The sequence below is a fragment of the Muntiacus reevesi genome, chromosome 2 (assembly GCF_963930625.1).
Source record: "Muntiacus reevesi chromosome 2, mMunRee1.1, whole genome shotgun sequence".
NCBI lineage: Eukaryota > Metazoa > Chordata > Mammalia > Artiodactyla > Cervidae > Muntiacus > Muntiacus reevesi.
The window spans coordinates 197,720,187-197,734,988 of record NC_089250.1 but is presented as its reverse complement, the minus strand read 5'-3'; the positions used below and the strand labels follow the sequence as shown (position 1 = coordinate 197,734,988).

Below are 14,802 nucleotides of genomic sequence, written 5' to 3'. Positions count from 1 at the left end.
TGATCGCTAGCTGAGGTCATCAGGCGCCCAGAAAAGCAGCCCATTGTCTTCAAAAGGAGGTAGGACAAAATATAAAAGATAAAAAGTGAGACAAAAGAGCTAAGGATGGAGATCCGTCCCGGGAAGGGAGTCTTAATAGAAGACATTTACAGACACCGGGAAACCCTCGCACTGGCGGGCCTGAGGGAAGTGTTTGAATCTCGGAGGGCAATCTGACTGGGAGGGAAACAATAAATAAAACCCACAGATTACGAGTCTAAAAGCAACTCCCAGTAGAAAAGTACCCCAGACGCCCGCATCCGCCACCAGCAAGTGGGGGCGGAACGGAGAGGAGCGGGCGGCATTGCTTGGGGCAGGGTCCGTGCCTGAGTGCCCTGAGGACAATCGGAGGGAGCTTTTGTGAGGTGCCAGCTTGAACTGTGGGAGAGCAAAAGAGAAAGAGAAAATTAACCGGCCCAAACACACTGCCGGCCGTTCGCAGAACAAAGGGACCGAGAAAGTCCAGAGAAGAGCTTGCAGGATGCGGACCGGCCCAGCCCCACCGGAGGCAGGAGGCAGGGGGGAAGGGAAGGGGCAGGCTCGGCCCCAAGGACCGCATCCCCTACCGCACTGCAAACGGGCCTCCAGTTTCTAATCAAAGACCTCCTGAGATTCTAGATGGTCGACATCCGCCGGGAGGGTCGCGGCTAGACACAGGGCACACGCACCCGACCGGCGCGGGCGGAAACTGAGGCTGGGATCGTGCAGGGCAGAAGACGCGCCGCACCCGGGGAAAGAGCGCCTGTCAAGCGCCTGGCTGCCTGAGCCACTCGGGCGGTGTAGGGACAAAACGCAGGCGCAGCTTTGTGTTCTGCGCTTTTGTGGATCACCCGAGGGCTGGAACCGCGTGCAGCGCGGGGCGCGCTCCATATAGAGCAGCCGGGAGCCTGAGCAGCGCGGACGGAGAAAACAGCGCCAGCCCCCTCCCCGCAGCGCGACGGAACTAGCTACCTGAATAAGAGTCCACCTCCGCCCGCCTATGTCAGGGCGGAAATTAGGCCCTGAAGAGACCGGCAACAGAAGCCAAATAAGCAAAGGGAACCGCTTCAGAAGGGACCAGTGCAACAGATTAAAATCCCTGTAGAAAACACTGACTACACCGGAAGGTCCTGTAGATATCGAGAAGTGTAAGCTGGAACGAGGAGCTATCTGAAACTGAGCCGAACCCACACTGACAGCAACAGCTCCAGAGAAATTCCTAGATATATTTTTACTTTTTTTTTTTTTTTTAAGTAAGAAAAAATTTTTTTAAAAATTATTTTTTATTTTTTCTCTTTTATTTTCCTTTAAAATTCCCTATTACTTCCCCATTACTCCTTAACTTTCATTTTCATAGATTTTTATGATTTTTTTAATTAGGGAAAAAATTTTTTTTCTTTCTTTTTCTTCTTTTTTTTTCCTTCTTCTCTTCTATTTTCTATTTTTCTTTTTCTCTTATTTCTTTTAAAGTCCTCTAGTACTCCTCTACTATTCCTTAATTTTCATTTTCAATACACTATAACCTTACAGAAAAAAAAAATAGAAGAGAAACCCTATTTTTAAACCGAATTTCATATATATTTCTAAAACTTTTTTGTATGTGTTTTGGTTTTTGTTTTTAATATAGTATTTTTAAGAGTCTAACCTCTACTCTAGATTTTTAATTTTTATTTTTCAGTATATTATATAAATTGTGAACATTTAAGAATCCAATATTCAGTTCCCATTTTTATTCAGGAGTGTGTTGATTATTCTCTCCCAATCTTGACTCTCTGTTTTCTACCTCAGAACACCTCTATTTCCTCCTTTCCCCTTCTCTTCCCAATCCAATTCTGTGAATCTTTGTGGGTGTCTGGGCTACGGAGAACACTCTGGGAACAGACAACTGCGTAGATCTGTCTCTCTCCTCTTGAGCCCCCCCTTTTTCTCCTCCTGCTTATCTCTATCTCCCTCCTCCCTCTCCTCTTCTTCATGTATCTCTGTGAACCTCTCTGGGTGTCCCTAACGGGGGAGAATCTTTTCACCATTAACCTAGAAGTTTTATTATCAGTGCTGTATAGTTGGAGAAGTCCTGAGACTACAGGAAGAATAAAACTGAAATCCAGAGGCAGGAGACTTAAGCCCAAAACCTAAGAACACCAGAAAACTCCTGACTACATGGAACTTTGATTAATAAGTGACCGTCCAAAAGCCTCCATACCTACACTGAAACCAACCACCACCCAAGAGCCAATAAGTTTTAGAGCAAGACATACCACGCAAATTCTCCAGCAATGCAGGAACATAGCCCTGAACGTCAACACACAGGCTGCCCAAGGTCACACCTAACACATAGACCCATCTCAAAACTCATTAATGGGCACTCCAGTGCTCTCCAAAGAGAAGAAATCAAGTTCCATGCACCAGAACACTGATGCAAGCTTCCCTAACCAGGAAACCTTGACAAGCCAATCATCTAACCCCACCCACTGGGTAAAACCTCCACAATAAAAAGGAACCACAGACCTCCAGAATACAGAAAGCTCACTCCAGACACAGCAATCTAAACAAGATGAAAAGGCAGAGAAATACCCAACAGGTAAAGGAACATGAAAAATGCCCACCAAGTCAAACAAAAGAGGAGGAAATAGGGAATCCACCTGAAAAAGAATTTAGAATAATGATAATAAAAATGATTCAAAATCTTGAAAACAAAATGGAGTTACAGATAAATAGCCTGGAGACAAAGATTGAAAAGATGCAAGAAGAAGACCTAGAAGAAATAAAAAAGAGTCAATTAAAAATGAATAATGCAATGAATGAGATCAAAAACACTCTGGAGGGAACCAAGAGTACAATAATGGAGACAGAAGATAGGATAAGTGAGGTAGAAGATAAAATGGTGGAAATAAATGAAGCAGAGAGGAAAAAAGAAAAAAGAATCAAAAGAAATGAGGACAACCTCAGGGACCTCTGGGACAATGTGAAACGCCCCAACATTCGAATCATAGGAGTCCCAGAAGAAGAAGACAAAAAGAAAGGCCATGAGAAGATACTCGAGGAGATAATAGCTGAAAACTTCCCTAAAATGGGGAAGGAAATAGCCACCCAAGTCCAAGAAACCCAGAGAGTTCCAAACAGGATAAACCCAAGGTGAAACACCCCAAGACACATATTAATCAAATTAACAAAGATCAAACACAAAGAACAAATACTAAAAGCAGCAAGGGAGAAACAACAAATAACACACAAAGGGATTCCTATAAGGATAACAGGTGATCTATCAATAGAAACCCTCCAGGCCAGAAGTGAATGGCAGGATATACTTAAAGTAATGAAAGAGAATAATCTACAACCTAGATTACTGTAACCAGCAAAGATCTAATTCAGATATGAAGGAGAATTCAAAAGCTTTACAGACAAGCAAAAGTTGAGAGAATTCAGCACCACCAAACCAGCTCTTCAACAAATGCTAAAGGATCTTCTCTAGACAGGAAATGCAGAAAGGTTGTATAAACGTGAACCCAAAACAACAAAGTAAATGGCAATGGGACCACACCTATCAATAATTACCTTAAATGTAAATGGACTGAATGCCCCAACCAAAAGACAAAGATTGGCTGAATGGATACAAAAACAAGACCCCTATATATGCTGTCTACAAGAGACCCACCTCAAAACAAGAGACACATACAGACTAAAAGTGAAGGGCTGGAAAAAAAATATTTCACGAAAACGGAGAACAAAAGAAAGCAGGAGTCGCAATACTCATATCAGATAAAATTGACTTTCAAATAAAGGATGTAAAAAGAGACAAAGAAGAACACTACATAATGATCAAAGGATCAATCCAAGAAGAAGATATAACAATTATAAATATATATGCACCCAAAATAGGAGCACCGCAATATCTATGGCAAACGCTAACGAGTATGAAAGAGGAAATTAATAGTAACACAATAATAGTGGGAGACTTTAATACCCCACTCACAACTATGGATAGATCAACTAAACAGAAAATTAACAAGGAAACACAAACCTTAAATGACACAATGGACCAGCTAGACTTAATTGATATCTATAGGACATTTCACCCCAAAACAATCAACTTCACCTTTTTCTCAAGTGCACACGGAACCTTCTCCAGAATAGATCACATCCTAGGCCATAAATCTGGTCTTGGAAAATTAAAAAAAATTGAAATCATTTCAGTCATCTTTTATGACCACAGTACAGTAAGATTAGGTCTCAATTACAAGAAAAAAATTGTTAAAAATTCCAACATATGTAGGCTAAATAACACGCTTCTGAATAACCAACAAATCATAGAAGAAATCAAAAAAGAAATCAAAATATGTATAGAAATAAATGAAAATGAAAACACAACAACCCAAAACCTATGGGACACTGTAAAAGCAGTGCTAAGGGGAAGGTTCATAGCAATACAGGTATACCTCAAGAAACAAGAAAAAAGTCAAATAAATAACCTAACTCTACACCTAAAGCAATTAGAGAAGGAAGAAATGAAGAACTCCAGGGTTAGCAGAAGGAAAGAAATCTTAAAAATTAGAGCAGAAATAAATGCAAAAGAAACAAAAGAGACCATAGCAAAAATCAACAAAGCTAAAAGCTGGTTTTTTGAAAAAATAAACAAAATTGACAAACCATTAGCAAGACTCATTAAGAAACAAAGAGAGAAGAGCCAAATTATCAAAATTAGAAATGAAAAATGGAGAGATCACAACAGACAGCACTGAAATCCAAAGGATCATAAGAGACTACTACCAGCAGCTCTATGCCAATAAAATGGACAACTTGGGAGAAATGGACAAATTCTTAGAAAAGGATAACTTTCCAAAACTGAACCAGGAAGAAATAGAAGATCTTAACAGACCCATCACAAGCAAGGAAATTGAAACTGTAATCAGAAATCTTCCAGCAAACAAAAGCCCAGGACCAGATGGCTTCACAGCTGAATTCTACCAAAAACTTACAGAAGAGCTAACACCTATCTTACTCAAACTCTTCCAGAAAATTGCAGAAGAAGGTAATTTTCCAAACTCATTCTATGAGGCCACTATCACCCTAATTCCAAAACCAGACAAAGATGCCACAAAAAAAGAAAACTACAGGCCAATATCACTGATGAACATAGATGCAAAAATCCTTAACAAAATTCTAGCAAACAGAATCCAACAACACATTTAAAAAAATCATACACCATGACCAAGTGGGCTTTATCCCAGGAATGCAAGGATTCTTTAATAGCCGCAAATCAATCAATGTAATACACCACATTAACAAATTGAAAGATAAAAACCATATGATTATCTCAATAGATGCAGAGAAGGCCTTTGACAAAATTCAGCACTCATTTATGATTAAAACTCTCCAGAAAGCAGGAATAGAAGGAACATACCTCAACATAATAAAAGCTATATATGACAAACCCACAGCAAGCATCACCCTCAATAGTGAAAAATTGAAAGCATTTCCCCTGAAATCAGGAACAAGACAAGGGTGCCCACTCTCACCACTGCTATTCAAAATAGTGTCGGAAGTTTTGGCCACAGCAATCAGAGCAGAAAAAGAAGCAAAAGGAATCCAGATAGGAAAAGAAAAAGTGAAACTCTCGCTGTTTGCAGATGACATGATCCTCTACATAGAAAACCCTAAAGACTCTTCCAGAAAATTACTAGAGCTAATCAATGAATATAATAATGTTGCAGGATATAAAATTAACACACAGAAATCCTTTGCGTTCCTATATACTAACAATGAGAAAACAGAATGAGAAATTAACGAAACAATACCATTCACCATTGCAACAAAAAGAATAAAATACTTAGGAGTATATCTACCTAAAGAAACAAAAGACCTATACATAGAAAACTATAAAACACTGCTGAAAGAAATCAAAGAGGACACAAACAGATGGAGAAACATACCGTGTTCATGGATTGGAAGAATCAATATTGTCAAAACGGCTATTCTACCCAAAGCAATCTATAGATTCAATGCAATCCCTATCAAGCTACCAACGGCATTTTTCACAAAACTAGAACAAATAATTTCACAATTTGTATGGAAATACAAAAAACCTCGAATAGCCAAAGCAATCTTGAGAAAGAAGAATGGAACTGGAGGAATCAACCTGCCTGACTTCAGACTCTACTACAAAGCCACAGTCATCAAGACAGTATGGTACTGGCACAAAGACAGAAATATAGATCAATGGAACAGAATAGAAAGTCCAGAGATAAATCCATGAACCTATGGACACCTTATCTTCGACAAAGGAGGCAAGGATATACAATGGAAAAAAGACAACCTCTTTAACAACTGGTGCTGGGAAAACTGGTCAACCACTTGTAAAAGAATGAAACTCGAACACTTTCTAACACTATACACAAAAATGAACTCAAAATGGATTAAAGATCTAAATGTAAGACCAGAAACTATAAAACTCCTAGAGGAGAACATAGGCAAAACACTCTACGACATAAATCACAGCAAGATCCTTTATGACCCACCTCCCAGAATATTGGAAGTAAAAGCAAAACTAAACAAATGGGACCTAATGAAACTTAAAAGCTTTTGCACTACAAAGGAAACTATAAGCAAGGTGAAAAGACAGCCCTCAGATTGGGAGAAAATAATAGCAAATTAAGAAACAGACAAAGGATTAATCTCAAAAATATACAAGCAACTCCTGAAGCTCAATTCCAGAAAAATAAATGACCCAATCAAAAAATGGGCCAAAGAACTAAACAGACATTTCTCCAAAGAAGACATACAGATGGCTAACAAACACATGATAAGATGCTCAACATCACTCATTACCAGAGAAATGCAAATCAAAACCACAATGAGGTACCATTACATGCCAGTCAGAATGGCTGCTATCCAAAAGTCTACAAGCAATAAATTCTGGAGAGGGTGTGGAGAAAAGGGAACCCTCTTACACTGTTGGTGGGAATGCAAACTAGTACAGCCACTATGGAAAACAGTGTGGAGATTTCTTTAAAAACTGGAAATAGAACTGCCATATGACCCAGCAATACCACTTCTGGGCATACACACCTAGGAAACCAGATCTGAAAGAGACACGTGCACCCCAATGTTCATCACAGCACTGTTTATAATAGCCAGGACATGGAAGCAACCTAGATGCCCATCAGCAGATGAATGGATACGGAAGCTGTGGTACATATACACCATGGAATATTACTCAGCCATTAACAAGAATTCATTTGAATCAGTTCTAATGAGATGGATGAAACTGGAGCCCATTATACAGAGTGAAGTATGCCAGGAAGATAAAGAACATTACAGCATACTAACACATATATATGGAATTTAGAAAGATGGTAACGATAAGCCTATAGGCAAAACAGAAAAAGAGACACAGATGTACAGAACAGACTTTTGAACTCTGTGGGAGAAGGCAAGGGTGGGAGGTTTCGAAAGAACATCATGTATATTATCTATGGTGAAACAGATCACCAGCACAGGTGGGATGCATGAGACAAGTGCTCGGGCCTGGTGCACTAGGAAGACCCAGAGGAATCGGGTGGAGAGGGAGGTGGGAGGGGGGATCGGGATGGGGAATACGTGTAACTCTATGGCTGATTGATATCAATGTATGACAAAACCCACTGAAATGTTGTGAAGTAATTAGCCTCCAACTAATAAAAAAATAAATAAAAGCACACAAAAAAAATAAAATAAAAAGATAGTAAGAAAGAAAAAAGAATAATATATGATTTCTCTTCACAGCATTTTTATCAAATAGTCAATAAAATTACAAGCCAGATCAAGAATTTAGATTAAAGAAAAACACCAGCAAATTGACAAATAACATAGTATATAAATTCTATGCCCAATCTATATTTGTATGTTGCTATTGTGTTATAATTATTCACTAGTAACAAATGTATAGATATAGTCCAATTCTGTGCATAAGTCTGTTCCACAAGCCCAAAATGAAACAAAGAAAGTGAATTTACCTTCAATCTGGTTTCCTTTTCCATAACAATGGTCCTGATAAGAGTAAGTTCAGTTAGAGAAAATATAAGTAAAACTTCTAAAGGGAAGAGAGATATAAAAGAGTGAAAAAAATCATCTTTATAATAAGCAGGGTATGGAAATCTGGTAACAAAAATGGTGACATTTTCAAATAGCATTTCCGCAGCTCTGCCATTATGGTACACAATGATGGCCTTATCCAAGGCATGTTGCACAAGCAGGAATCCGTCTTTGTAGTACGCTAAGTGAAAAAACAAAGATTGCCAAGTTCAGTATACTAGGAAACAGTAAGGCAAACACAGAAGGCAACTGAGGTAATTCTAACTTTTAAACTCATAAAACAAAGCAAATTCACAAAACTTTTAATAGCTTGGAATATAAAGAGATAATAAATAGCATGGAATTGTATTACCACCTTCCCCAAACTAAAATACTTGCATCCAAATGTTATAGTTGGCTTATGTAATATTATCAGTCAAAAGAAATGAGAATTCAAGGAAATACCAGATATACTTTTCTATACCGGACACATGCATAGAAAGGAAACTTAAAAGATATGACATAATTCCATTTATAATAGCATTGAAAAGAATAAAGTACATAGGAAGAAACTTAATCAAAGAGGTAAATTACTTGTACACTGAAAACTACAAAGCATTCCTGAAATTAATAAAGAAAACACAAATAAATTAAAAGACATCCTGTGCTCATGAACTGGAAGACAATATTCATACTAATCAAAAGTTATCTACAGATTCAATATAATCTCTATCAAAACCCAAAATGCATTTTTTGTAGACATAGACAAAAATCCTAAAATCCATATGAAATTGCAAAAGATTCTGAGTAGCCAAAATAATCCTGAGCAAGAAAAACACTTGTTACTCTAAGCTGGAGGACTCACATGTCCTGATTTTAAAATATATTAGGAAGTTACAGTAATCAAAAGACTATGGTACTGGCATAAAGACAGACATAGATACAAATGGAAAACAACAGATGATCCAGAAATAAACTCTCATATATGGTCAAAAGATCTTTGCTAAGGGTATTGGGCAAAAAAATACAGTCTCTTCAAAAGAAACGGTGTTGGATAAACTGGAAGTCCACATGCAAAAGAATGAATTTGGATCCTTACCTTATACCATAATCAAAAATAAAATGAAAATGGATTGAATATCTAAACACAAGACCTGACATTGTAAAACTCTTAGAAGAAAACAAAGGGCAAATCATTCATGACGTTGGATTTGGTGATGATTTCTCAGACATGACATCAAAAGCACATGGGACAAGGAAAAATAAACAAAGTAGACTACATCACACTTAAAAATGTTTCCACAGCAAAGGGAACAATCAACAGAATGAAAAGACAACCAATGAAATGGGAGAAAATATTTATAAACCATAAAATTTATGAAGGACTAATATTCAGAATATATAAAGAACTTGTAAAACTCAACAACAACTAAACAACAATATTAAAAAATATGAATGACCTGAACAGACATTTCTTCAAAAAAATATACAAGGGGACAAAAAGCAAATGAAAAGTGTAATCAAATTCACTAGTCATCAGGGAAATGCATATCAAAACCACAAGATGCCACCTCACACCTGTCAGGATGGCCACTACCAAAGCAGAGAAACTAACAAATTTTGGTGAAAATGTAAGGAAATTGAAATCCTTGTGAACTACTGGTGGACATATAAAATGGTGCACTTGCAATTGAAAACAGGATGGAGGTTTCTCATAATATTACAAGTAATTGCCATAAAATCCAATAATTACATCTTTTGGAATATATAAAGAGTTGAAAATAGAATCTCAATGAAATATCTGCACACAGATATTCATTGCAGCATTATTCACAATAGCCAAGAGATGAAAGCAACCTAAATGTTCTTTGATAGATGAACAGATAAACCAACTGTGGTGTGTGTATGTGTGTGTATATATACATATATATACACCAAAGCCAAAGAGGCTGGAGTTGAATGGTTCTATGATGACCTACAAGACCTTCTAGAACTAAAACCAAAAAAAGATGTCCTTTTCATCATAGGAGACTGGAATGCAAAAGTAGGAAGTCAAGAAATACCTGGAGTAACAGGCAAATTTGGCCTCGGAATACAAAATGAAGCAGGGCAAAGGATAACAGAGTTTTGCCAAGAGTTGTACTGATAATAGCAAAAATCCTCTTTCAACAACACAAGAGACAACTCTACACATGGACATTACCAGATGGTCAACACCTCAATCAGATTAATTATATTCTTTGCAGCCACAGATGGAGAAGTTCTATAGAGTCAGCAAAAGCAAGACTGGGAGCTGACTGTGGCTCAGATCATTAAATTCTTATTGCAAAATTCAGATGTAAATTGAATAACATAGGGAAAACCACTAGACCATTAGGGTATGACCTAAATCAAATCCCTTACGATTATACAGTGGAAGTGACAAATAGATTCAAGGGATTAGATCTGAAGACAGAGTGCCTAAAGAACTATGGATGGATATTGTACAGGAGGTGGTGGCGTAATACCATCCCCAAGAAAAAGAAATGCAAAAAGGCAAAATGGTTGTCTGAGGAGGCCTTAAAAATAGCTGAGAAAAAAGAGAAGTGAAAGGCAAAGGAGAAAAGGAAAGACAATCCCATATGAATGCAAAGTTACAAAGAATAGCAAGGAAAGATAAGAAAACCTTCCTGAGTGATCAGTGCAACGAAACAGAGGAAAACAATAGGAAGGGAAAGACTAGAGATCTCTTTAAGAAAGTTAGAGACACCAAGGAAACATTTCATGCAAAGATGGGCACAATAAAGGACAGAAAATGTATAGACATAAAAGAAGCAGAAGATATTAAGAAAAGGTGGCAAGAATACACAGAAGAAAACTATACAAAAAAGATCTTGACTCATATAAGCACAATGGTGTGATCACTTAACTAGAGTCAGACATCCTGGTTTGTGAAGTCAAGTGGGCCTTAGGAAGCATCACTACAAACAAAACTAGTGGAGGTGACGGAATTCCAGTTGAGCTATTTCAAATTCTAAAAGATGATGCTGTGAAAGTACTGCACTCAATATGCCAGCAAATTTGGAAAACTCAACAGGGGTCACAGGACCGGAAAAGGCCAATTTTCATTCCAATCCCAAAGAAAGGAAATACAAAAGAATGTTCAAACTACTGCACAATTGCACCCATCTCACATGCCAACAAAGTAATGCTCAAAATTCTCCAAGTCATGATCCAACGGATGTTGGCAGTTTGACCTCTGGTTCCTCTACCTTTTCTAAATTCAGCTTGAATTTCTGGAAGTTCACAGTTCACATACTGTTGAAGGTTGGCTTGGAGAATTTTAAGCATTATTTTACTAGCGTGTGACATGAGTGCAATTGTGCAGGAGTTTGAGCATTCTTTGGCATTGCCTTTGTTTGGGATTGGAATGAAAACTGACCTTTTCCAGTCCTATGGCCACAGTTGAGTTTTCCAAGCATAAGGTTTTCTATATGTTTGTTTTATCATAAAAACTAAATTTTAAAAACTTACTGTCACAATTCACAAAGAAACACATTTCTCACATGTTGAAAAAAAATGTTAAATGTCCGCCAGATTGGACAACCAAAATAATAATTAAACGTGCTTAAGGATATGCTCACCAGGATTTCCCCCTTGTGGGGAGTTCGGGTTCCTGGGTCCTGAAGAGGGATGTACTGGAAAGAGAAGTTCTGTAAACCATGGAGTGTTTTTTTCAGAACGGAAACGCAGACGATATTTTACCTAGAATGAACAATAACAGAAAACAAATATTTTAAGTCAATAAACATCAAAAGGCAAATACTAGCCATGAAAGGTACATAAAATACAAAGTTAAAGTTGTGTTTTGAGGACAAGTGAGCAACTCAGAATTCTAAATGAGGAGAAATGACAGTATCACTGTCAACAGGGAACAGGTAGCAGGACTCACATCCTATAACCACAGTCATAATTTAAAATTGACTAAATTTATATGTTTCCTCTTTTATCTCCATGGAATTTTGCCTTTGAGTTTCAAAGACACAGTAGTGGTACCTTCTTTGATCATTATGAATGAATTTTCCTCACGGAGAACTGACCTGCCTACTTCCCTGGTGGGAGAAAGAAATGGCAACCCACTTCAGTATTCTTGCCTGGGAAAGCCCACAGACAGAGAAGTCTGGCAGGCTACAGTCCATGAGGTCACAAAGTGTTGGACATGACTCAGTGATTAAACAACAGCCTCTCTGGTGTCTTCCCTGGTAGCTCAGTGGTAAAGAATCCACCTGCTGATGTAGGAGATGTGGGTATGTTCCCTGGGTTGGAAGATCCCCTGGAGAAGGAAATTGCAACTCACTCCAGTATTCTTGCCTGGGAAATCGCATAGACAGAGGAGCCTGGTGGGCTATAGTCCATGGGGTCTTAAAAAGTTGGTCACCACTTAGCGACTAAACAACAGTAACAACTGGTGAAAATTCTGAAAGTTCTATTATTTCATTTCCCTTAATGTTAGCCAAATAAGGTAGCTAAAAAAAAAAAAATACCATCCTCTTCAAAAAAATGAATGACACATAAGGAAAAACCCAGATGAAGAAGAGGAGGGATAATAATATTTAAATGTTGAATGTTGCCTATTTTAAGTATTAAATGAAAAAATAATGATTCACTATGTCTGAAGAGCTAAGTAAACTAAAAGATTAAATTATGGCAGAATCTGAGTACCTTAACAAGACAAAAGATTACCGTCACCAATGATCAAGGAAGCAAAACAGAAAAAGTGAGAAGGAACAGGCACATGCACTATGTCTAAGTAAAAATTTACATAATTCAATCATTTATAAACAAAGTTTTAAGTAACTACAGCATGTTTAAATATCTTAATACACAATCCTTGATCTCAGAGAACTCAAAAAGTATTAAGGGAGCACAGAGGAGGGACGAGGACACTTTGCACTTACAAGAGTTTTCTAGAATGAATGACAACTATCCAAAGAAAATGAGGGACCTCTAGAGAACACATTCCCTCCCAAAAAGAGGATAATGTGACCAAAGGCAGAGGAGCAAGAGACAACATAGTACATGCAAAGAACTGCTACCGGTTCAATATTGCTATAACATAAAGTTCAAAGAAAAAAGAGACAAAAATGGGGCTGGCAATCAAAAACTGGGCCAAAGATCTAAACAGACATTTCTCCAAAGAAGACATACAGGTGGCTAACAAACACATGAAAAGATGCTCAACATCACTCATTACCAGAGAAATGCAAATCAAAACCACAATGAGGTACCATTACACGCCAGTCAGGATGGCTGCTATCCAAAAGTCTACAAGCAATAAATGTTGGAGAAGGTGTGGAGAAAAGGGAACCCTCTTACACTGTTGGTGGGAATGCAAACTAGTACAGCCACTATGGAGAACAGTGTGGAGATTCCTTAAAAAACTGGAAATAGAACTGCCATATGACCCAGCAATACCACTCCTGGGCATGCACACTGAGGAAACCAGATCTGAAAGAGACACGTGCACCCCAATGTTCATTGTAGTACTGTTTATAAAAGCCAGGACATGGAAGCAACCTAGATGCCCATCAGCAGATGAATGGATAAGGAAGCTGTGGTACATATACACAATGGAATATTATTCAGTCATTAAAAAGAATACATTTGAATCAGTTCTAATGAGATGGATGAAACTGGAGCCCAATATACAGAGTGAAGTAAGCCAGAAAGATAAAGACCAGTACAGCATACTAACGCATATATATGGAATTTAGAAAGTTGGTAACGATAACCCTATATGCAAGATAGAAAAAGAGACACAGATGTATAAAAGAGACTTTTGGACTCTGTGGGAGAAGGCAAGGGTGGGATGATCTGACAGAAGAGCATCAAAACGTGTATATTATCTATGGTGAAACAGATCCCCAGTCCAGGTTGGATGCATGAGACAAGTGCTCGGGGCTGGTGCACTGGGGTGACCCAGAGGGATGGGATGGGGAGGGAGGTGGGAGGGGGGGTTCAGGATGGGGAATATATGTAAATCCATGGCTTATTCATGTCAGTGTATGGCAAAAACCACAATATTGTAAAGTAATTAGCCTCCAACTAATAAAAATAAATGAAAAAAATAATAAAATTTAACTGGGGAGGGAGATGGGAGGGAGGTTTAAAAGGGAGGGGAACATATGTACACCTAAGTCTGATTTATGTTGAGGTTTGACAGAAAACAACAATATTCTGTAAAGCAATTATCCTTCAATAAAAAATAAATTAAAATGAAAAAAAAAATAAAATTTAGCAACATATGCATTTGGAATAAAAAGGTCGGGGAAGGGGCTGGAAGGGTATTCAGAAACAGGTCATTGATTGCCTTGTATCCTGTGCAAAGAAACTTCTCTAGTCAGTGGAGCACCCCTGATGTCTTTAACATAGCAGAGAAACCTGATCTTTTCTGTGTTCTTAATGAATTGTTGTGGTATCCATGTGGATAGATTAAGTCTTGCCTGGGAAATTCAGCTAACATATAAAGTTCAGCTACATAAGAGCCACAGGTTGAGGACAGAATGAGAGTATAGTAGGTCTACATTATCCGTGAAGTCAGAAATCAGATATAAGAAATTTTGTTTGGTAAAGTGTAGAAAAAGAGAACAGGTATCTGGGAAAATAACTTGGGGGGAAAATTGTCAGGAATACATTTCAAATGCTAGACACAGAGAATCAACAACAAAAATGAAGCTTGCAACTGTACCAAAGTTACTT

At 38.0% G+C, this 14,802-nt stretch overlaps 1 protein-coding gene across 1 annotated transcript in view; it reads right to left on the bottom strand.

Annotated features, from left to right (window-relative positions):
• Window positions 1–14,802, bottom strand: part of LOC136157377 (phospholipid-transporting ATPase ABCA3-like) — a 270,924-nt gene that overhangs the window by 217,227 nt on the left and 38,895 nt on the right. Inside the window, exons 5-6 of the mRNA XM_065919286.1 lie at window positions 11,688–11,808; window positions 8,007–8,266 (exon numbers count right to left, since the gene is read on the bottom strand). Of these exons, the coding sequence (XP_065775358.1) occupies window positions 8,007–8,266; window positions 11,688–11,808 (381 nt within the window). The remainder of the gene's footprint in view (window positions 1–8,006; window positions 8,267–11,687; window positions 11,809–14,802) is intronic.